The sequence below is a fragment of the Rhipicephalus microplus genome, chromosome X (assembly GCF_043290135.1).
Source record: "Rhipicephalus microplus isolate Deutch F79 chromosome X, USDA_Rmic, whole genome shotgun sequence".
NCBI lineage: Eukaryota > Metazoa > Arthropoda > Arachnida > Ixodida > Ixodidae > Rhipicephalus > Rhipicephalus microplus.
In genome coordinates this window covers 309433361-309458750 of record NC_134710.1, presented here as the reverse complement: position 1 = coordinate 309458750, position 25390 = coordinate 309433361, and the positions used below count along the sequence as shown (strand labels likewise).

At 48.5% G+C, this 25390-nt stretch overlaps 1 protein-coding gene across 3 annotated transcripts in view; it reads right to left on the bottom strand.

Moving 5' to 3' along the window:
* The window catches only part of LOC119161327 (protein spitz), a 153617-nt gene that overhangs the window by 5179 nt on the left and 123048 nt on the right, over positions 1-25390 (bottom strand). For all 3 annotated transcript variants that reach the window (XM_037413738.2, XM_037413737.2, XM_037413736.2), the window contains 4 exons: positions 8851-9022; positions 8456-8517; positions 7738-7843; positions 5247-5355 (listed from right to left, as the gene is read on the bottom strand). In XM_037413738.2, the coding sequence (XP_037269635.1) occupies positions 5247-5355; positions 7738-7843; positions 8456-8517; positions 8851-9022 (449 nt within the window). The remainder of the gene's footprint in view (positions 1-5246; positions 5356-7737; positions 7844-8455; positions 8518-8850; positions 9023-25390) is intronic.

Sequence of the window (25390 nt, the reverse complement as noted above, 5' to 3'; positions counted from 1 at the left end):
GGCCAGGCAATGTGTGAGGCTGCACGTTCCTCAGTGTACCTAGTTCACGATTCGAGACAGGAGTGTCTAGCATGGTGTGGAAGAAGTGCAAGCCTTTGTTGATTAAAGGGACGCTAAAGAGAAACAATGAGTTGTTTTAGATTGATAAACTGCACTCTGAGAACTCTAATGTCATAAGTTTCACTGTCATGAGTTCATCATTAGCAGTGAAAATCAAGATTGAAGTTTCATTTTTAAGTTTCCTGCTGTTATCCTTGCTCGTAACGTAAGAAATTCCACCATGCATTCTTCGTATTTTCGGGACATTGGCTCCATGAAATTTTTTTAGACTTTATATAAGCTTATGGCTCCCACAGAGTACAATGCACTTCAATTTCATTGATTAGAAGCTACGTAGGACCTAGTAGACGCCTTCAAACATTTATAACGTCAGAGTGTTTGGTGCGGAAATCTCAAGGTAGCATCTCCATCTGCAGTTTATTTTCACCCATTTTCTCCTTAGAGAGTGTCATGTTGCAGTGAGAGTGCTGTTTTGGGAATTGTGAAATTGTACTTTGAAGACGAATGACTTGGTATTCAGCGGCGCAACAAAGCAAGTTCGTGGAGCCCGCCATGGGGAGCTGGAAGAGGCACTAATAAAGTGGTTTAAGCAAGCACGGGCCTCCGGAATTTATTTGAGGCTCTCGACTGGAAGTTATTTTCCAGTCGAGAGCCTCAAGGGGACCGTGATTTTTCATTAAAATGGGTAATTTTTTATGTGCCAAAACGCCAAAACAGCTGTCAGGCCACGCTACTGTAGCCATCTCTACTGCGCGCAGTGCCACAGTTTATGAAGCAACCATTTTGTTTAGTGAACGCCGGGGCCTCCCACTGATTGCATCGGCTAACTAGGTCTTTTGTTGTGATGTTTCGAGTGCTTCGCTTCAGCTGCACACTGGGTTTAAGTCTGGTTGAAGTTAGAACGCGACTGGACGCTGGCAAAGCAGAACGCTCAAACATACAGAGAGTGCCATGTGTGTGTTTGCGTGTTCTGCTTCGTTCATGTCCAGTTGCGCCATTCAAACATAGCATGATAAATCAACTAGGCTCCTAACGCACTATGGGTTGATTCTGCAAGTGTTTCCACAGCTCATTTTGAGTGTTGTGGTGGTGATGTTTCATAATAGCAACTCACGGCCCCTACCGAACACTTTATCTGGCGGGGAAAGTCTAAATGCTTGAAAGAAGTTGACCACAAAGGCACCTCCAAACAAGACATCGCATGAAAGTACGACATAAAGTATAACACACTCTGAATTTCAACTGGGAACAGTTTGGGACCATTCCTACTGATGTCCGTTTTGAAAAACTCATCGCCATGGAGAGCAATGTCGATACATGTGGTCCACTAAGAAGAGAAAAATTCTGCAGAGGGTCTGGCGAGTGGATGACGACATAGAAACAAACTACCACCGAGGACTACCTATGTTGCTGCGGGTCTTGCTCTTGTCCTGCGGTTTTTATGTTTTGTTGAAGACAATGCTGAAGAAGCATTTCGACATGTGTAGTGCTTGGAAAACTTACTACCCGAAGCAGGTTCGGCAAGAAAAGATGACAGACTATTTTTTTTTAGAACTGTCAGGTTTGAGGCAATAAAAGTGGTTTTTTATAGCAGTTCGTTGAATTCAAATTTGTTCACAATTCCCGTGAACTTCGTATTAACAGTCAACTGAAGTAGGAGTGTTTTCTGGACTAAATACTTTTGATGAACATTCTAGTCCTTTAAGTGTTCTTGGATAGTGAATGCATGAGACTGCATAGTAGGGCAAGTTGTTGTTTGTGGTCATTGTTTTAAATGTATTGCGTTTGATAACTGCCGAGTGTGCATGTTTGTCAAAATGGTTGATTGGGCGAGTTGGTGATACATGACTAATTATGAAATGGAAGCGCACAACGTAGAAGCAGACGGAAAGACAGGGACAAGCGCTAACTACCAACTGAAAGTTTATTCGGAAAAAATATGAAATATATACTAAAAGATGATACAGTGTCAAGGCACATACGATAACACCAAAGCATAGACCAAAAATGGCAACACCGATAGAATATCTTAGTGCGTCAGCCCTACCTTACCATCGCTTACTGTGCTTTACATTGATTAGTTAACTTCTACGGCATCTGCTAATGTTTAAAAACGCTAGCTCCTTATCGGACAAAGCGATTGATGGTTTGCTGACGCAAGCCCCGTGTTCCGCTATGTGTGCTGCTTCAATTATAAGCCTTGTGCGCTCATCTTTGTGCTTTTGGAGAACTACTGTCTTATCAAATTGTACTTCACAGCCACATCTAGTGACATGCTGGGCAAGATAACCATCATTGCCGCTACGAACATTGCACGCATGCTCACGCAACCTGTCGTTGAGGCATCTTCCAGTTTGCCCAATATAACAGGCACCGCACGAAAGTATGATCATGTAAACTACGTCACTAATGCAGTTGACAAAACGGTTCCTGTGCTTTGTTTTACACCGCTGTTCCCTGTGTCTAGCGCCACATGTCAGTCTAGCCAGCTGAGAAAGCTTGTGTGGTGCAGAGGAAACTACACGCACTCCCATGCGCTGCCCCACCTTTTTCAGGCGGTGGGTAACCTGATGCATGTAAGGGACAACAGCTACTCTTTCTCTTTCTTTTTCGTGGGTCCTGTTGTCACGTCCTACTGCACCATGTCCCTGGCCATCTTTAGCTCTCCGTTTTCTACGGATACTTTCGGCCACGGACACCAAGACCGCCTCAGGATACCCTGCTGACTTAAGCCTAGCCACCTGATTGTGGAAGCTGGCCTCCATTGAATGCATACAGGACCGGTCCAGTGCATTAGTGAAACACGTACTCACTATGCCTCTTTTTACAAGTTTGCTATGAGCCGACGTGTACGGCAGAAGCGGTTTCCCCGCGCGTGGCTGGAATTCCCAGCAGGTATGTTCAGCCCTAAACGTAAGCCTGAGATCCAAAAACCTGATTGACGAGTTTTCCGGCATTTCATGGGTCAATACAAGTGGACCAAGGTATTTCTTAAAGAGAGACAACACATTATTGGCATGAGACACAAAATGGACAGGGCCGTTAATCAAGAATTAGTGAGCACTGCAGCGAAGAAAGTGTTTCGATTTGTTGATGATTTTTTAGTCATAATGAAGTGTGATCCTCGAGGTTTTGTGTCTCATGCCAATAATGTGTTGTCTCTCTTTAAGAAATACCTTGGTCCACTTGTATTGACCCATGAAATGCCGGAAAACTCGTCAATCAGGTTTTTGGATCTCAGGCTTACGTTTAGGGCTGAACATACCTGCTGGGAATTCCAGCCACGCGCGGGGAAACCGCTTCTGCCGTACACGTCGGCTCATAGCAAACTTGTAAAAAGAGGCATAGTGAGTACGTGTTTCACTAATGCACTGGACCGGTCCTGTATGCATTCAATGGAGGCCAGCTTCCACAATCAGGTGGCTAGGCTTAAGTCAGCAGGGTATCCTGAGGCGGTCTTGGTGTCCGTGGCCGAAAGTATCCGTAGAAAACGGAGAGCTAAAGATGGCCAGGGACATGGTGCAGTAGGACGTGACAACAGGACCCACGAAAAAGAAAGAGAAAGAGTAGCTGTTGTCCCTTACATGCATCAGGTTACCCACCGCCTGAAAAAGGTGGGGCAGCGCATGGGAGTGCGTGTAGTTTCCTCTGCACCACACAAGCTTTCTCAGCTGGCTAGACCGACATGTGGCGCTAGACACAGGGAACAGCGGTGTAAAACAAAGCACAGGAACCGTTTTGTCAACTGCATTAGTGACGTAGTTTACATGATCATACTTTCGTGCGGTGCCTGTTATATTGGGCAAACTGGAAGATGCCTCAACGACAGGTTGCGTGAGCATGCGTGCAATGTTCGTAGCGGCAATGATGGTTATCTTGCCCAGCATGTCACTAGATGTGGCTGTGAAGTACAATTTGATAAGACAGTAGTTCTCCAAAAGCACAAAGATGAGCGCACAAGGCTTATAATTGAAGCAGCACACATAGCGGAACACGGGGCTTGCGTCAGCAAACCATCAATCGCTTTGTCCGATAAGGAGCTAGCGTTTTTAAACATTAGCAGATGCCGTAGAAGTTAACTAATCAATGTAAAGCACAGTAAGCGATGGTAAGGTAGGGCTGACGCACTAAGATATTCTATCGGTGTTGCCATTTTTGGTCTATGCTTTGGTGTTATCGTATGTGCCTTGACACTGTATCATCTTTTAGTATATATTTCATATTTTTTCCGAATAAACTTTCAGTTGGTAGTTAGCGCTTGTCCCTGTCTTTCCGTCTGCTTCTACGTTGTGCGCTTCCATTTCATAATTAGTGCATGTTTGTATGTTGTTTGTACTGCCTTATCTGAGAATATAGTTTGTTTTGCTATTTACTTTCAGCTCTGACTCAACCTTTGGACCCCAACCGCATTCAAAGACGCATCAAAGAGACTAGCACTAAATTGTATGTGCTTCCGTGGTGCATTTTTGGAGGGCCGATAGGTCATCCCTTGGAATCAGCCTGGCGATTGACTTGCTATTAACGGTACAAGTGACATGTACCTTTCACCAAAAAACAAGTGGAGTAGGATTGTCCTCATGCTTATATAATTTTGAGTTTGTACGACCGTTGTGTGATCACAATCTATAATTTTCCGATGTTTTAAATGTATTGCGTTTGATAACTGCCGAGTGTGCATGTTTGTATGTTGTTTGTACTGCCTTATCTGAGAATATAGTTTGTTTTGCTATTTACTTTCAGCTCTGACTCAACCTTTGGACCCCAACCGCATTCAAAGACGCATCAAAGAGACCAGCACTAAATTGTATGTGCTTCCGTGGTGCATTTTTGGAGGGCCGATAGGTCATCCCTTGGAATCAGCCTGGCGATTGACTTGCTATTAACGGTACAAGTGACATGTACCTTTCACCAAAAAACAAGTGGAGTAGGATTGTCCTCATGCTTATAGAATTTTGAGTTTGTACGACCGTTGTGTGATCACAATCTATAATTTTCCGATGTATATATATATTGCACACAATGAGATGAGATGCAGTCTAAAAAAGCCGAGAAGCACCTTAACATGGTTCACTGCTATTGAACATCTCAGTACAAAGTGCAATTGAAAGTGCTCCACCAGCATGAATGGGCTGATTAATAGTGGCTTCCCTGAACCAAACGCTCAACTGATTAGTGCCATGACTCACAGTCTGCCTAAGGACAAGCTGTGGCTGTGGACCAGTCGCCTTCCTCCTGTCACAGAAGAAGAGCTTTGGCTCATCTGGAACGTCAAAGAACGTCTTGTCTTTCCTACGCCTGCAAAAATCGAGCAGACATAAGAAAGAGATTAGTTTTAGCAGTCCCGTAACAGAAGCGCAGGGTAACAGCAGAAATGGGAGCATCTTTCTGCCACATAACAATAATTGTCTATATTACATGCTTTCCTTGACTAATTGCCCAATTCTGGGCACTTCCTGTGGCTATCAGTGTGACAAAGCACTCTTGGTAGGGAAGTTGCGACACACGTTTTGAGAAAAAACTCAAACAATTACAATGTTGATTATTAGTATGTGGCAGGAATACACCCCAGATATGTTGTTGTTTCGTAGAATGATGCACGAAAAGCAGTTTGAGAATACAAAGGAGACAAGACATAGAAGAGGGCAATATGGCATGGGACAAGACATGGAAGAGGACAATATGGCATGGGTAATGAGTAGACACAAGTATACAGCCTTGCACATGTACTACGCTTTAAAATTTATCCACAAAAGCTGACATTTGTTGATGAAAAAACTACAGCAGATGATGACAAACATACATGTAGCAACTGAGCTAACTGAAATGATCTGAGAATCTGCTAAAGGACAAAATGAAATGACCATATATATTGCAGGCTGAGACTATAACAGTGGAAAAGAACACAAACAGTGCTTTGCTCTCACCAAAATAAAAATTAAACTCTAGTGTTACATATGTCCATACCACGATATAAATGTAAGGGGATGTGGCAGCAGTCAATTTTTGCTGTCTGCGGTTCCTTAAGTAACTAAACTACATGACGGTTTTCCTAATTCACTTTGAAAATATGGCTGGCATGGCTGGGAATCAAACAAGAATCCTTGAGCTTGGCAGTGTGACACTTCAGCTGCTGAACTACTGGTAGGTGAGCTTTAGTCTTAAAAGCATGGTTCCCAATTATACAAAGCAAACATTACAAACAGCATCTAAACACTGCTTTGGCATACCAACTATAATTGCAAAATGCTACACTGCACTGATGGTATAGCTTCTTTTGTCCTATTCCATCAGTGTTTCCCATGAGCTCTAGACATTCATTTTCACATTTACTACTCTGGCAGCCCTACACTCACTATACATGGGTTACAGGTGATGCCATTTCTGGCTTGCAAAGCGAGCAACCGCGCTGAGTCAGGTGGTGCATGCAGCTTACCGCCGCATCAGAGCTTGCCGGCGGTAATCTATTTATTCTGCGCGACATCGCAAAAAAAAAAAAAAAAAAAAAATGCATGTGCTTTGACCATTGTACTTTGAAGAGCTTGAGTCGATCGGGTACATTGCTGGCATCAGCCTTTACAATATGCATATCAGCAAGTACGCTCTACCAAACGTCAATCTGCTACCTGTCATGACACACAATTACATTGTAAATCACACTTCAACAAATGAGAGTTACAAGTTGATGGTCGGCCAGCACTACTTCAGCTGATGTTAACAAAGCGTAGCTACAAGCAGCTTCTATCAAAGCGTTCTAAGCGAAGTTAGTGACACTCTTTCAGGTTACCGTTGAAGCTTGTTTTGTCGCCTAGGAAAAGCATACATAGTTGAAGTAAAACTTTGTCTGGCCAGACACATCGGCGAGCCGAAATGATTTTGTCTTGAAGAGTGTGAACCAGGGTTGAAGTGCAGTGGGCAAAGTGTGAGTGTAGTTTGGGAGGGGCAAGTGCCCTTTTTGCACCCTTATCCGGCCTCTGTGGATGGAGTGTCCGCTTGACGGCACTTAGTTTGCTCTTTCGACTTTTTTTACAGCAGTGAAAACGCGCAGATGCTGTGGCAGTATTCCGGTCATAACGGCTGTGGCCCAGCAGTAGGCTCGATTTACAGGTTTTTTTTAAAAAGAGGAGGACACCCTCGCATATGTTGCACTGTTAGGCCAAACTTAGCAACTCAGGAGATGCTTATTAAGGGAAAAGCTCGTCTGTACATCACTGTGAATATCTAGGCAGCATTTTAGAGAAGTGACATAATCATGTCAGTAAACCTGGGCACGTCTCATGTCTCGAAAATACCTTTACCCGTGATGAAGTGAATACTGCAGACACAAATGTGTTTCTTTAAGGTATGCGCCAGTCAAGAGCTACAGCATTTTTCAGACATCCTTGTTTGCACGCACTCTTTTATTATTGCTGGCAAGCTAAATATTTTAATGTGTGGCTGTGCTTTGGCTTTTGAATCAGAAGTTCCACTTCTTGTTCTGCACACGAAAAAAAGTGCAAGCAGTTAAGGTGAAGCCAGTAGCGCGTCCGAAAAACACATCTCGCCATTACAAAGCTAGCCCGACTATAATTCCAGGTGTTCTTAAACATGGTAGCTTTTGGTCCTTTCGTTTCTGTATGTGATGTCCGTGCAACCCTCCTATTGTAGTTTTGCAAAAATAATAAAAGACTGCTCACTTACCGGTAATACAAGTACACCGTGACGCAGACTATGAAGACAAGTATGACTGCCACTGTGACGCCACCTGCAATGCTTGCTGTCTCGATCAGCACTCGCTGCCTAGTGGCTGCACAGCAATGATGAGAACATTAGGCTCAACTTTTCACATGCACTCTTTCACTGCCTTCTGAATGAGAGAAGAAGCCATGCTAATAATAATAATAATATCATCTGGGGTTTCACATCGCAAAACCATAACATGATTATGAGAGACGCCGTAGTGGAGGGCTCCAGAAATTTCAACTTTCTAGTGTTCTTCAACCTGCACCGACATCAAGCACACAGGTCTTAACCATTTTGCCTCCACCGAAATGCGACCGCCGTAATCGTGACTGAACCCGTAACCTTCAGGTAAGCAGCACAGCACCATAGCTACTGATCCACAGAGATGAACAATAGAAACTACGCTCATCAATGGCTAAGTTATCAGCCAACAGTTTCAGTTGTCATTCAAAGCCAGCAGTACTAACAAATACATCCAAGGCAAACTACACACAAATATTAAAAGAAGAGTAAGGACACAGAGAGAAACTGTTAAAATAATGCAAAGGTGCATGGCAGAAGACAATATAGTAAAACATTTGCAAAAGCATATTCACATATTGCACAGTTCAGGCTGTCAAGCTACTAAAACATTCTTTGCACACATAAGACAAGAGGAGTACCTTATTATACTCACGCAAGTATGTTCCGTCTAGATCCTTGAATTCACAACGTTGCCCCATATATCCCTCTGCACATCTGAAAAAGTATAAGAGAGAATAGGTGAATGAAGTCACTTAGTCTTATCATTCACTGTTCGGCAAAAAATATAAGTATGCTGGTTTGACTTGACAGCCACTTTGTTTTGTCTTCATTGACATAACGTAGTGGAATGCTTACAGTTTTGTGCACACTGCAACACTGATCTCAGCCCTTCAAAAAACTTTCTGACGTAAAAAAGGGCAGGTATTATATTGCTGCCATACTAATACTTGAAACACAAAGCAAGCTTTAATTATGGCAACTTAGGTCTGGTGATGACGAAAAGAAACAACCTTTGTAGAACCCCCACAAGCACACAATGGCACTCACTCGCAATTGTAGAGGATGGACTCTCCAATCTTGATGGAGAAGCATGTGGCTCCATTGAGGCAGTACCACTTTGCATATGTCTCAGGGCATGTGTATGTCTGGAATGTAATGTTTGGCCGCACCGTTGACTGTGGTGGCCGTGGCTTGGGCGTCGACCGTGATGAACATCCATCTGCCAGAGAACCAAAACAAAAAGCCAGCGCATAAAATTGTCTGAAAGAAGAAGCAGATAGCCTAATGACAACTTTGTTCCATGCAGCTATGGCCCGACCTCGATCGTGGGTCAAATAGAACAGATTTCTTGCAACTTAAAAAAAAATGTGCACCGTTCAAAACATATTTCTAGGTCTTGCCATTCTATTAGATTTAAAAAATATTTACATGGCAATTTAAGCTGTTTTATTTCCTAATACCTAAGGCTGACAAACAACTCTGACAGCTACTGGCAAAACTCTATGCATGTGAGGTGTGATGTTTCTGAAGGTGCAAAATATTGTGTTTATGAATAAGACATAGTTACATATTACTATTAAGATAAGCTGTGAAATAAATACAAATAAAAAATCAACAGGGAGACATTTCTTTCTTGGTTAGCAAGAAAAAATTATAAAGAGTTACATTAACACAGAAAAACTTTGTTAAAACCGTGTATAGATGGCATTTGGCAAAATATTTTGGGTAGATGTGGAAACTATGTGGAAACGTACACCAACATCACTGGTTTCTGTTTAAGTGTGTGCAAAAGAAAAATGAACATCAATTTACAATGTCTACTCGATTTATATTACCGACATGACAGAGACATGCATGATCTCTGCAGCTTTATCACAGTGACACTGCTGTTGCTTCGCAATAAGTTAGATTTTTACATGCCAGCAATTTAATCAGATACAATAAAGTTTAGGTGGCATGCCCCCAGGGAGGTAGCAGAGCATATTAGCATTGCATACGAGGACTTTTGAACAAAACCAGACCTATACGTAAATATGAAATATTTTTCTCTGTCAATTACCCCCCACCTTTTAATATTCAACCTAATATGCTAGAAGTGGTAGACTACCACAACATGTTTCTTTTCACAAGCGCGGAAATAGTGAAGTACTAACATAGGAGAAGCATAGCCAGAAAAAAAAAATATGGGATGGGGGGGGGGAGGCATTAACAGCTTCCACCCCCTGGTTATGCCAGTGTAACATTGAGAGTGATTCAATGTAACAGACACATTATTGCAGTCGCACAAAACTGTACTTCTGGCGCTTCTCCTAGCTCCGACCACCGAGGCCACAGACTGAATTGAGTAGCACACAATTCAGCGATGCTTCCAGCCTGGAACCGTATTGCACAAAGGAAGCGAGGTCCGAGGTTAAAGTGCCAACCTGGAGGCTGAAAAGAAGGGCCCTCGCGCCACCTCTATTCTCAATTTTCCTCCCCTCTCAATTATGACCATTAACGAGTGCACCGGTTGTCGAACAGGGTGTGCGACAGCCCGGACAGGGCGAGCGACATCCGCCGACGAAAGCGGGCTGTAGGGGGACAGTGCCTCCTCCGCCGCCTCGCCCTCGTTCACTACAGACCTGACACAGGACAGCACCCAGGCTGTGAGGCGGCGTTCCGTTCTTTGTTTGCCGCTTTCTCTCCCTCCGCCCACAACGGCTTGTTGACCGCGCACGCAATACGGGGACAGTCCCCTTCTCGCCCCCGGGCTGAATCAGCGTCGCCAGCGCCGACCGAGACGTGGCGGAGTTTTCGCCGACCATCCCATCACTACAACTGCTGCCGACGACTATGAGAGAGCCGAAACTATCGGCGTGCACACGAACGCCATCGCTACAGCATCTTTCTTGTTCAGCTGCCAAAAACGCTGGTGACACCTATGTTGCATGGAACTGAGCCTGCCTACCGTCCAGCTGCAGACGTCCTATTTGCAGTACCAAAGGTTAATCTCACTTGAGCAGTGCAAAGCCAATACATCCAAGGCGAATAGTGCGAACGCCCGGGTCCGGAATCAATTTGATCAACTGGTTGTTCTTGTATTTTGCCCTCGCCGAAACGGAGCCGACGTGATCTGGAATAGTACCCGCGTTCTCGAGATAAGCAGGGCGACACCTTACTCGCTAAGCTGCCACGGCGGGTTCTGACAGACGTCGACATTACAATATTGACAAAACATCTGGCGGTCACGTCTGGTAAATTCAATCTTTATTCTGTACAGAATACTGACAAATGTCTTCATCCCTTAAAAAAAAAAACTACTGAGTTTGGCAGGTTTGCAACCAGTGGCTTCCGGTAAGGCATCGGAACTGTGCGGCTGGCGCGGCAACGGTACCGAATGAAAGCTCGACCGTCGCAAGCATTCTGCCCAGAGTGCGGACGGCGCCTTCCAGCATATCGAGCACCCTTTTATGAGCGACACCCCGTTTTTTTTCTTATTATTTCTCGTCCAGAGCACGCCACGTCCGCCAGTTGCGCTGAGATCGGGTACAGAAGGGAAGGGCCACCGGACCGTGACCGCCGCCCAAGCGCCGCTGCGCCGTTCTGCAAAGTGTCGTAGCCTCCTCCGGGAGCATGTCCCGGAGGTTCCATATAAATGTAGCATCCCGAATTGACAGGGAATGTTCGTTTACATACGGAACACAGCAGAATGCAATGGATGCAATTTATTTGCATAACTTCGGATAAGAACATCAAACAACAGTTACTCTAATAGCAGCGTGTTCACAAAAGGGAACGATCAAGAATACCCACAGACGCGTCGATCAAGGCTAAAAAAACGTGACGGTGAGAAAAGACAAAACGGTTACTCTGCAGGCTGTCGCAAGGCGAGCAGTAGCTCAAACGCACAAGGTTGGGTGAGGTCACCGACCTCATCCGTCCATGTGCTCCTGCCATGGCAACGCTCAAGTTGTTGACGCGCGCGCACAAAGCGCATTGCAAGGCAACGATTGTTTTCCTTAACGTCATAGAATGTTCCAGTCAAACTCGAAGCAACGACGAAAAACGCAATAGCACCCCCTCCCTCTTCTTCTATCGCCGGGCGGACTATACATGCGCAACAAGGTAAAGCTGCACCGGCATAAGAGCCGAAATGGGCAAAAATCGAGGGTGGAGAGAGAGCGAGCCAGCGTCTGTCGTCCACCGACTACTGGCGAACACCTGGACAGCAGCGGACGCGCGTGCTCGGCAGACCACGAAGAGTCCATCCGGACATTCCCCCGACAGCTGGGCCCTTGTGCCAAGCAGCCAGGCGGCGGCGGGGAGCTCTTTAAGGAGGGGCTGCAGAACACCCCCGCCGTCTCCAAGGCACCGGGACGGAGGGGGACATGCAAGCCACGAGCCATACGGCCAGCCGGACGCGTGGCACGCGTCGTCCACGAGAGTCAATCAGCTAGGCACAGCTGCTGCTGTATACTGACCGAGCCACGCGCCCGGGGGTCCCTCCTACAGTTGGAAGGGCGCTTTTCTCCACCCCCACCCGCAGGTCTTGGAAGGTTCGCGGTGAGCGACCACAAGCCAGCGAAGCGAAGAAAAACAAGGGTGACCGAACACTGGAACTGGCTGTTGATGTGCCAGTACTCGTCACCCGCGCCGTGGTCTCGGGAAAACAGCCCAGAAGGTCATATTTTAAGAGGTCTGCGAACTTTGCCTTACTCTTTATGTTAAACGCACACTCAAGCAACTCACATCTTCGCGGCGCGCCGTCACAATTCAACATACATTCATGAGAAAAATACTAAGCCATACTTCCTGCTGAGCTTCGTGAAATCACGAGGTCTTCATAACTACCCGTAAAGAGATTATTCCTCCTTGTTTTAGTAGAAATTTACGGCACCAACCAATTACATACACAAGACGTACCTTGCTGTTTTGATTCTCATAACACCTGCGCAAACGAATTGATAAAAGACTGAACGCAGACGCACGACAATTTGCATTATTATTTTACATACTGCTACAGCTGCTTGAACCATGGGCGTATGCGATCGACGAAGACGATGGAGATCTCTCTTTCTCGCTCTCTCTGCTCGGGTTCTGCACTGAACCAATCAGCGCTGCGACCACTGTTGTGAACGTAATTTGTAAATAGCTTGCGGTGCAAGGGATTCGTCATTCACGTAACATCTTTGGTGGAGCTGTAAATAGTAGGTTTTTGTACAAAATAGATAGGTTTCGATAGGTTTTTCGATAAAAGAAATCGTAGCTCTTTAAGAGTGGCCGAAATGTAACGGCTGGCCAGCGTCGTATACGCGGAAAAGTGCGAGGGCGAAAACACTGATACGATAAAATTAAAAAAAAAGTAGTAAAGTTTCCCACGGCTGATGGTGAACACCTAAGCGACAGTACATCATTTATTCATTAGACTAATTTCATATTTCACGTTTTGCTGCAAAATAAGGGGGGGGGGAAGGTACAACTGTTGCACTGATAAATGTTCGCGCCTCTAATGAAAGAGTTTTGAAAATGCCTGGCCCAAAGAAATCATACGCAATCACGTCCATGTGCGTGCGTCCACAACCAGGCCGGGCTTAAGTGCCACCGAAGCTATTTCTTTGGCAGGCCGAAGTCACTTGTGTGCGCAAAAAACTCGATGGACACCCAAATAGGCGCCGCCAAAGCGACAGTGGGCCCCACGTAAGCCGCTTGTATTTATGTCGCCGACGTCTCTGGCTTCAAATCAATTTCACCACTAATTGGGCGGAGTTGGAAGAAAATAGCTGCTCGAAATTGGCTGCCATCGAGAGCTGACCCTACGAACAGAGCCATTTCGTCGGGGGGGGGGGGAGGGGGGTCCTTGGGCGACCGTCCACCTGTCACTCCCGGGTTGGGGGAGGAGTGGGGGGGACGGACGGAAAGATGGCAAGGAGGACTTCCTTTTCTCTCGCCCAGGGGCACTCCACCTCGGCGGCAGCAGCAGTTTTCAAAAGCCAGTGAGGCGGAGAAAAGAAGAATGTCCGCGCAGAAACGGGCCGACCGGCGAGAGAGTAAAATAACGCACCAAAAAGGCGACACACGAAGAAGGAAGGGAAGCGCGGCCTCGGAAAGGCGAAGAGCGGCGCGCGCCAGGCGTGCGCGCACGCGCCCTTCGCCAAAACAGCCGGGAAACATCTGGCGAGCACAGGGCACGCACCGATGAGGACGGCACCACTCAACGCACCGCCTCTCTTTCTCTGCCGCGCGGTCTTTATTCTCAATTTCTGCACCCCCTGCCTCAGTCTTTGACTATTTCTTTTTTATTCCCTTCCAAAGCAGTATTAGCTCGAGAGGAGAACGCAAGCGTGTCGGTTAATCTTGGCCAAAGGCGCGAGGCTGTCCCAAAGACCTCGGCTTTGAAGAACGATACAATTGAGATTGCGCGATAGGGGTTTTCGAAGAGCTGCAACTCCGTAACATGCACGACGACGCTACTGCCGTTTCTTTGGGGCGAGAAGGCACCTCGCCTGTACGTCTCGCCCGTCAAGTTACCTACAGATTCCCCACCAATTCTGGTCTGCGGTTGCAGGAACTACGCCGTCAGGCGCCGTTGAAAGCAAAGCCTGCCCGAAGAAGATGCGTAAGCTGCTGAAAAATGGTGCGAATGGTTAGAAACGGTACTGCGGTACGGCACGTCGGCGATGACCAAATGAAGGAGGCAATAATTCGAATTTCGGAAGGCGCACGAACTCTTCGGAAATTCTTCGCGCCGAAGACGAAACCACCACTAGCACACAATCTGAACGCGAACTGAGCTGCCTTACCAGAAAAAAAAAAAAAAAAACGTCTTTATTGCTAACAGTGGTCAAATATTTACAACGAAGTGGCGATAGCAATCTATATGTTCTAAAGTTCTTGGAAGCATTTCTTCCCGAAAGGAGATGAGAGAGCGCTCGTTCATCAAGTGTTCTAGGCGACGCGCAACTGCGCCATCAGCAACTCAACAACGAGTGATTGGCTGTACAACACACAGCAAATGCGGGGGGGGATATACGTAAAGGCGACTTTGTTGTAACAGTAAGTTGCTTCGCTTCCGCTTCAAATAGAAACAAGCACAACACTGCGCAATGTTCAAGTAGTCGGCAAAAAGGAGCCAAAAGGAAGGCCAGCTCCGCCGCACGCGCGCGGTTTCACAAAAGGAGCGGCTCCAGAGAAAAAAAAAAGGGGGGGGGGAAGCAGACAGCAGCGATCGGCGGCTAAGCAGGAGGCGGGGAACTGGGAGAGAGCAAGCTGCAATACAGGCGAAGAAAATGCGCACCAAAGAACACACATTCGCCAGGTGCTGCGCGGCGACAGCAGCAGACGACACTTGAACGCGCGACGAGGCGACAATCGGCCGTCCGCTCGGATCTCCACCACCGCCCTTCCCCAACAATATCCTCATCCTCGTCGAACCTCTCCTGCTCCCTTCGTTCTTTGACTTTCCACTCGGCTAGCTTCATTTTTCTTCGCCTTCGCGCACCAAAACCGGCGAAACGGAGCCAAGAAAACAGCAAAAGCTGGTACCCGAGTGAGCCCGATGCACATGAGAGAGAATGTGGCGGAGAGAAAAGACGACGATGACACCACCCCACCACGAAAAGAGAGAAAGAAGAACGCGAACCCCAGCTTGCCGCCGGCCCTCAAACGGAGAGGGAGGGCACTCGGAGTTTGAATACCACACCAGCACGGCTTCAAAATCGGGAGAGGACTGCTAAAGAGAGAGAGCAGCTTGGCCTTGAACCGTCGTCACCTTCGTGCAGCACACGCGCGCACGCAGTTAGCGCAAAAGGCAAGGAAGCCGGGAAAGAAACGGGAGCAATCACTCCTCGTTAGGAATCCATTTAGACTGTCGTTTTCGAATCCAGCGGCCCACAATCCTACAGGGGCGCACACGTCTGTTTGCCGTTCGGAAGTACGTATACCACAGTATAAAGAAAGGAAAACCCGACTTCCCGTTTGAATTTGGCCCGATGCTGTTAAGCAGCATCACGTAGACACACGCGGGACAAGGAGACGCAAATGGGCCGCCGGTTGGCGACACTGGCGCGCGCGGCGGGTTCTCGTTTCAACAGCAAGGACACTCCTGCCTCGCGCAACACGAAGGTGAATTGGGAGAAGAAAAACGGAGGATGTACACGACACGCCCGAGCTTTGTTAAGGACCGGCAATGAAATGAACATGACACCCACGTTGCATACGCAAGTGCCCAGTGCACGAACGCCCAGCGGAAGCGCGTGGTATCGATTGATTGATTGATATGTGGGGTTTAACGTCCCGAAACCACCATTTGATTATGAGAGACGCCATAGTGGAGGGCTCCGGAAATTTCGACCACCTGCGGTTCTTTAACGTGCACCCAAATCTGAGCACCCGGGCCTACAACATTTCCGCCTCCATCGGAAATGCAGCCGCCGCAGCCGGGATTCGATCCCGCGACCTGCGGGTCAGCAGCCGAGTATCTTAGCCACTAGACCACCGCGGCGGGGCGAGGTATCCGCAATGTCACTTGTGCGTCTGGTGAAATGCTATCATATGAAGCAGCGCTGGCCTACTAACTGCGCAATGATAACCACTAAGCACATCACAACTATGCACCAAAAACGCTAAGCTACTTATATGTAGGGCCGCCATGGCAACAGCCGCGGCTGGGCTTGTTACAACCGTGAGGGCACACGCTGGAAAACGCCACAACCTCAGAAGGTCCCAGTATACGGAGCAGTAAACCCTTCGCTACTTGCCACGCGATTCCATACGGAAACGAGTTACCTCGAGACGGAGCTCTTTGTATAAGCTGTTCTTGCCCCCACATTGGTTCGCTGAAGCTAGCACGACGAAACTTCTAAGTGCTAAGCATGTCCAACCCGCTTCGGCGAAATTCGGTTATGATTCCCCAACAGTCGCCCATGCCCGCAACACTCATTCGCCAAGGTGGCAGTAACGAAAGACCGAGCACCGAATTTCCCGCAGCGTGCCCGCAGAACCACCTGCCACAGAGCTGTAAACACGAGTGCACACCCTCTGCGCAACAGTAGCGAGTTCGTTCCCCAAGCATCACGAAGACGCGAACGAAGCTAAAGCCGATGGACTTAGCTAAGGTATTCGTGGGTTTTATCAGCATTAGCCCCAATGAGGCCACACTAACTGAGCGCTGATAAAGGCTGTTTTGGAATGACGCCAACGCCACACGACAGCAGCCGGTGCGAACTCGTCCAAGTCGCCGACTTGGATAACCTTTTCGTGCAGCCGAAAGGTTATTCTACGGGTGTAGCGCTCCAAGTTGACTAGATGGAGGAATGAGAGGAAAGGTCAACACAAAGAAGCAAAACACACTGCGCGACGGCAGCCACCTTGAACAACAATGTCATTCGTGGCCGTTCACGTCAGCGGCTGTCCCCCAAACCACGCAGGGTAAGCGGAGTTCCGATACGCAATACGAGAAAAAAAAAGGCCAAACTAAATAACTACGCACGCAACGCACACCTGAGAGGCCGCACTTGCCGCGCGGCACCATCACAAGATACGCATCGAAAGGCCGCGTCGAATCAGTCACACGCATCGACATTCAGGGACGAGGTCGTTAGGCAAATAGCTTCCACGGAGGAGGGGGCAAAAGCCACAAGGCGGCACGCGACCGACGGGGCCCAAAGTCAGCGAGGGCACGACTGCGGAAAAAGGCGCCCGCAGCCCCAGAAAGAAAAAAAGCACCACAGCGGTAGGGTTGCAAAGAAAAGGGGTGCATAGCTAAGTAGCCTGCGCGAAGTGAACAGGAACCGTCAACACGGCCGATTCCAAGCAACGCGGCTCGAAAGTGGGGATTCAAGAAAACCGTGACCGCGGTTGAGCTTAGCGCGTGTGTGACGCTTGCGATAAGATGTGCCAACAGAGAAATAGACCACGACACAGAACAAATGCCACGCACGCGTCAGCTGAAAGCCGCACAGGGGACGGTAGGGGATAGCTCCCCACTCGATCGTAAACATTGAAAACGACTTTTTTTTTTTCTTGAAAGGCATCGGAAATCTCCCGTCACAACAACGCAGTGCGTGTCGGCAACCTGTTCCCTAAAGTGTCGTTCGAGACACGTGTTGCGCAAAATGGGCGCGGGGAAAGCCACGCGATCTAGCGCATGAGCAAACGAAGTGGGCAAACGCTCCCAAAAGAGGGAGGCGGCATAACAAACCGGCATCTGAGTCGAGCCGCGGTTCGTCTTCCGCCTATAAAAGTGCGCACCCAGGGTGCTCCACGGGAGGAGGAGGTAGCCCGTCCATAAACTGCGGCCATGTTTGCTACCCGCGTTGTCAGGGAGACGTCGAAGAAAGCGCGATGGGATTGAGCACAGAGCGAGGTGCAGCGCCACTACATCACGGCACAACGGGGGCTGAGGCCGTAAGTAGGGCCGTACATCAAGCTCCTCGCAGTGGAGGGGGAAGGCGAGCAAACAGCGCGCGCAACACGAGCGCATTTCACGGGCTATAAAATAAAGCAGGACCGCGCGCCAGGCACGGTGCCCCGTGAGCCCTAGACGCCATTGTGACGCGAGGACGTCATACCTTCTTGTCCTTTTTTTTTTTTTTCAATTTGCCTTTTACATTAGCGGCTGGCCCAGTTGAACGGAGACGGGCTTGTCGAACTGAGGTCAGAAAAGGGAGAAATCACTGCCGCAAAAGTAGTGAGGAATTTCTACACTCGCGCTGACTGAACAGACTGCGTTCTTTACGCTGATATACTCAAAGCAGGCGTTGCTAACCCGCACTTACGTAGTGTGCACGCAGAAACAGATTAGCCTTGACACATGATATGCCTCTACAAAGCAGCTACAGTCACAAAAAGCATACGCCCCGAAACTGAACAAATATCTTTAGAAGAGAGTTCGTATACTGCAACAAACAATTACCGAGCACTCACGGTTGTGCTGACACACACCAGCAAATACTTGACGACGTAACAGCGTTGAGCGTTTTCGGTGCAAATATAATTGAAACGGCGCTTGGTTACCTAAAAAAAAAAAAAAATGTCCCGGCTCGAATCACTTCGTGGGTTTCGTGACCACTCCATCGCGTGTGGTGCACAGAGGTTTGTCTTCACTGCCCGAACATGGGCGCCACCACTTGAGCGCCGATGACCCGCTCCAGATCTATATATACGCACAGCTGAGACTGAATCACGAACATACGCTTGGCGGTGACCCGGTGGGCAAATAACGGATGAAAAGAATTAGAAGCAACACCGAACAAACACAATGTATTAAAAGAATGAAAAAAAAATTGCGAGATGAAGGCTTCACGGGTGGGTGGGGGGGGGGGGGGCGAAGTGTTAGAAACTTTTAGAAAAAAAAATGCAGAAAGGCACGCCGGTTAAAAAACACCCGCCAGCACAATACCTGCGCTAAAACTGCTCTCCAAAATCGCAGGAGATCCAATACGGAAATCGTAAGAAGCGCACGAGTATACAAGGATAACTATGGGTAGAAAATAAATAAGCCCGAGAGCAGCAGGCCAGTGAAATATTAATGCGCACGAAATGTTAGCGACAAGGCAAAAAAAAAAAAAAGAAAACTTGATGGATAAAAAAAAATAACGAAGAGTGCTACAGCCGATTCATACGTCGGGACCAAAGCGGACCGCAGGGGTGAACTGAGGCACAAAACGGAGCCCGAAGAAAGCAAAAGAAGGGGGCCGGGACGGCAAAAAAAGGAGGGAGGGTGGTTCGTTCTGAGGGGTGCCCCATCCCCTCTTTGCCCCCTGCCTCCTTCATATCCGAGACACGCGCCACGCAACTTGGCGTACAGCAATGCAGCACATGGCGCACGCCGGCTCGGCAGATGGTCTGCTCTCTAGGCGAGGAGGACGCAAGAGGGGACCGGTGCAAGAAAGGAAGCGTGCAAATCCCGAACGTCGCGCCGCCCGACGGTCGAGGCACCGGTGAAAAAGCGCGTGTACAAACGACGGCGAGGATCTGGCCCCGACCCGAAAGCGGCGAAAGCACGAGAGTCCACCCGGCGGTTTCACACCGCAGTGCCATTACGTAGCGACTTCCGCGTGGCGAAGCTCGTCTTCGCAACACGTTGCCAACGCCGAAAGAGAGAGATATCGGGATTCCGTTTTGGTATCCCGCCTGTACGCGTTGCTGCTGTTCAAAGGTCGACCTTGGATATATCCGCAATCGGTGGGCAAACAGCCGCGCCGAGGCGCTTGCTTCCAATAACATCCAAGACCCCGCCATGGAGTTGTACAACAAGGAACTAACTTACATGCGTCGGTACCGCCCGCTACGCAAGGAAAATCGCATATAGCGAATGTCGGGAAGCGATCACGCTTCAATATGCTGCCGGACAAACGGCTGTCATTACGGTGAATATGCCATGTACCGCCGCCATCCGCGAGCGGACAATATTACGAATGAGACCATTATGACCCACGCTGCGTGTGCCTGGGTATTTCGCTCCGTACACACGCATTTGCGACCCCCTGTAATGGTGGACCCGCGCATGGTAAAACCCGGCAAACAACCCAAGCGCGAGTAGGCGTGTGTATGCGTGCACGTCCACACACATACGTTTTTGCACGGGCATGTGGATGCAGTCGTCAACAGTAGATGGTAGTCGCTACGAAGGTAACTTTGTGGGAGAGCACACGTGAATGCACACACGTCCAGCTTGCGGCCTTCCCAACCATTTTGCTTTCGTTTCAAGGGGGGGGACTACACGATAATTTAATTCCCCATATCAACACCTGGCGCTTTCGTGCAGTCGATAACGGAGTGAGTGCGCGCATTTTTTATCGCCTGTACGGAAAACAAAAAAATTAATTAGCCGGGATAATGGGGACACTTGACGAGCAACCCTCGCTCAAGACTGGCGCATCGTGCGGGTGTGAAACACTTGTTACTGCACATTTGCGCTCGTGTTGTTTCGTTCTCATTTCCGCCATTGTCATGATGTCCTTGCATTCAAGTTCGAATCATTACAAACTCACCTTACGCAGGCAGTTTTGATGCAGTACACTTACAGGAACGCGTGACTGTGAAACGACCAAGGAAAATAATAAATCGCAGCCAGTTACGGCGCCAACAAAAAGTTACGCGGCCTTAAATGCGGATAAGGCGAATTGCAAAACTGCCGTGGGTCTGGCAGAGACACCGTGCAGATGAATCGGCGGGGCTATTCGCCGACCGACGCTTACGGCGTGGTGCATCGATTAAAGCGAGCCATTAAAGAGTGGGCCGGGTAAGGAGGTGGATGGTCAGCAGTCCTCCCCCGATACCCCGCAACACCACCCGATCCACGAAACCCGAGGCCATTGGTGAAGGAGACGAAACCAACCGCCGCGAAGAGGCATGGGGTCTACACAGCCGCCCTTGGGTTTCTCAAGGCTCGCAACCTGGCTCGCATCGCCCGTTCGATTTGCCTGCAGAGTCGCGCCTGCGAGGCTAAACGAACGCGAACATCCCGAGCGGCAAAGCAGGGCGGCGCGCGAAGACCGGACGTCCGTGAAACCCGCGCCGCTAAGACGCGAGGCCACGCGGGCATATCAAAGCGGCCGTTAGGTAAACGCTCGTGCAACAACCACCTGCACGGGGTAGTTAGCGAAATGACCGCAGGCTCGTATTAGATACAACGACATGCGCAGCTTCTGCACCTTTGTTGTTTTCATCTGTCTACTATTTCACAGCTCGCAAACGTCACCTTAGTGAGTCGACGCAGAGTACAGCTAAAACTATGCAAAAGATGCAGCGATAACAATAATAATAATAATCTCACAGAATACCGAAACGGGAAAAGCTGCGCGAATATTTCACAATGTGTCAGCCCCACGATGGGTGTTTAAGCTGTAAAAGAACATGCGTTCTTCTGCCCTCAATTTCCGCATTCCGAAAACTGTTGTGCACGAGCGTTCGTTTCCTGCGACATTTTAGACTTCACTGAAAGCACCGATGACTGCTCCCACTGAGTCACTCGAAAGGACAGCTCCGGGTATGCTCAACAGCGTGAAATGCAAACGGCGAAAAAACCTATATACACTGCTGCGAGAAACATATATACTGCGTGGCTCGCAGCATAACTCCCGCGGTCACGGGCTAAGAGTGAAGAGAAGCAAGAAAGGAAGAGAAAAGCGAACCCCGCAACCGTCTGCATCAAAGTGCGACATCCTAAGCAGTGGTTCACAGGGGAATGGATAAGGAGGGAATATATAAGAGATAGAGGGAAAAGCAAATGATTGGGAGACGCGGATCCCGTCGCCGCGCGACTCCCGCGGCAGAGCGCCATTTGGAGTGCGAGGACATACCCATGGGCACAATCTTTCTGTGACGTATATGAAACGAGATCACACGGTACCGACTGTGCGAAGTGTTCGAACACTCTCACGATTCAGGCTGTTCTCGCTTCACAATCGTCGGATGCGTTTGTATTAGCTGCGAAACAAATCTATTGAGGGTTTACCAACAAAGATGTTTGTGTGCTCTTTGTTGCGACGGAGCACGCGCGCATGGCTCCATGGACGCACAACGCAAAGAGGCGCTCTGGTAAAAGGTGAGTTGATGTGAAGATCATCTAGTAATCTGTAAATCAAAGCCTCCTCACGTTACGCGAACATTTATGTTTAGTGAGGCAAGCGCGATAACGTGCACCTGTCTCTTGGGCGGAAAGTGCGCAGCCCAGAGATCACGTTTTGTTCAGTGTGTGGACTGTCGCGCAGAATTGAGGGCAACACCTCGCCCTATAGCTTTCAGAGCGGTATGAAATGGCCGACGGGAAACGACGTGTTGGCGTTGGTTAAAATTCGCTTGACCTTTCTTAAGGGTGCCTAAGAGCTTTTTTTTTGCCGCAAAAAAATTTACTCTTCACAACAACCGTGGTAAATGCAGCTTGCTGTGTACTTTCACCAGAATGATTACTGGAAGATTATTTGTAAGACATATATATCAAGAAGCGGAACTTGACCCGCATATATTTTTCTAACCCTAATCCTCGCTTTCGCTACACGCACTTCCCTGCGCGGGGCGTTTTCACTGATGTGATGCGCGAACTTTGCAATCATACCTGCTCGCATCGTTTGCTCGACTCTTAATTACTTGTTTTCAGTGACTCTGCTGGTCTCTGGCATCCACCAATTTGTTTACCAGCAGCTCAATGCATCACGGCTGCCAACAGTAGAGACGTCCGAATATCCAACGCAAAATGGCACCATCAGGACAAAATCATTCTCGCCGCCATGAGCTGCAGACAGTTGGGAAAGGCCTGTCGGCCTGGCCTGAATAGGCGTCGCGAATTCATATGTGTACATTCCCGGAAAGTCACATGTTGAACTCACCAGATATCAACCCGAACGTAGTACACAAAACGTTTTCGCGAATGTTCTCACCGTATATCCGATAATCAATGCTTGGTTGCTTCCCGATTCTCCACATTATCGAACATGCATCCCACTGCTTCTTAGCGTATGCACTAAAACTCACACCAGGGGCGAGAAGTAGATGCGTTCCTTTAACCACACAAGGGCCGAACCGAATGGTTGCTGTGATTACACGCTTCGGGAATCATTCTTTTCAACCTGGTGCAAATGAAGGCAATAAACTAATGTGCCTACAGACCCGCGAAGTGCACTGTCATACATACCTAACATATTATCGCGAATTTCAGACGCGAAATCTTTGCGGATGCACTGACGTTCAAAATAAATAAATAAATAAATAAATAAATAAATAAATAAATAAATAAATAAATAAATAAAAGTGGCCGCTGAGTGCAAAGATGAATGCCGAGTTGTTTCCCCAATTTCAGTTCTATCAGTCAAGTGTATGGGCGCCGCGACGTTTTGGAAGGGCTCATTCACTATCAAGCTCACTCGAATGCACCCGGCAATGCGGCAACGAGCGTATAAACAAACCTGTAAGTTAGAAAATTAACCGACTCTGGGATTAAAGCAAGAGCAGTGCACTGACGACGGCATAAGCGGGTCACGTGACGTCGTTCACTACACTACTCACAGCACTGGCCTCTCCAGAGGTCATCCTCGCTACCAAGCCTACAGGAGGCCACGGTGAGAACTGCACCTACTCAGCCAACGAGGCAACGGTTACAGAGCACATAGGTCAGCCTGCATTTTACACAAATTGTGCAAACTTTCATACAAGAAGAGAGATAAATTCAATAGCGATTTCATGAAAGGATAACTGACGCGACGGAGAAAAGCCAGATGTTAAGATCGCATCACTATATGCGCGGAATAGACGGACGAACAAATAACGCTCAGGCCATGCCTCAAGAGTAGCGACAATCGGGACTAACGCTATCAAAAGAACAAACGTACATTTCTCTTTTCATTGCTGTACCGAACACAAGTTTCTTTTTTTATCGGTATCTTTTATACCTTCAGTCAATCCTCCCCACTGAGAGGAGCCGCACGAATACTGAAGCACAGTGATGGAAGCAAAAACCCACAACCAAGGGTACAGACCAAGACAGATGCACGAGCGAAATAATCTTGGCGCAAACAGAGGCAAACCACAAAGTCCTAAAGAAGTACAACGATATAGCAAACATGGCGAGGGACTGGTCCATGGAAGGCGCGCGACTGCAAAGAGCGAGACGACGCTGGATCAAGCCGCGGTAGCAAGAAGGACACGGGGTGTAAGTTGGGCTCGGTTGTACGGGGAGGGAGCAGACGACGCCGAGGGGGCGCAGAAGAGCTTCTGTGCAGACGAAATGGAGACGGCACGAAAACGCAAAAAGCCAGAGCACGACGTTGGGTCGAACGGACCGTCTCGTTTCCTCTCCAACCGGAAACAGGGGCGGAAACGGAAGCCGCCTGCTCCAGGCAGCAAAACGGGGAGAACGTGCACCAGGGCTGCAGAAAAGCGCAAAAAACGCGAGTACAAGGGGGGTGAATGAGGTGCGTGAAGAGCGCTCCTCGTAAGAAGGCGGCGGCACAAGAAAGACGAGGGCAGCAGAAAAGAGAGAGCAGCAGGGAGATTTCATTTGTCACCTCGCACGTCGGACGTCGCCAACGGCTCCGTGACTACTGCCGCCCGGTCTTATATAGATAGCTTGCCGGAGCGCTATTCTTTGACGACGCCAGGGCCTCGGATCGCCCGTCACGAAGCACGGCTCGCGGAAGGAAAATAAAAGGGGGAAACCCGAGATATCGAAACTCCCCCTCCTACGACCCCGAAGAGCGACGCGCAGCACTGCAGCCGCCGCCCCGACAAGAAAGCAGCACCGCAAGACCTTGTGCAGATATAGATGGCCGCGTCAGCAAGGCGTAAAGGCGAACGAGCATCTTGAGATCCTGGCGGATTTTGGCGCGTTAAATGAGCAGGAAGGTGCACAACTGGCAACGTTGTAGAGCTATCTTGCTGCAAAAGACGAGGTGTGGAAGGAGGAGGGGCAGTGGGAAGGCTATCGCATTCTCCACGAGGACTCTACAAAAGATCCGACTGCTATGCCAATTAATTGGGAAAGGCCGTGCTGTATAGTTCACCAAAACAACGATCATCTGTGCTAAACACGCAACTGGCACGGTCCTCTGCGTTTTACACACAACACTCTCGATAGACTGGCACACCCACCGACACATTCAAACCATAGTCG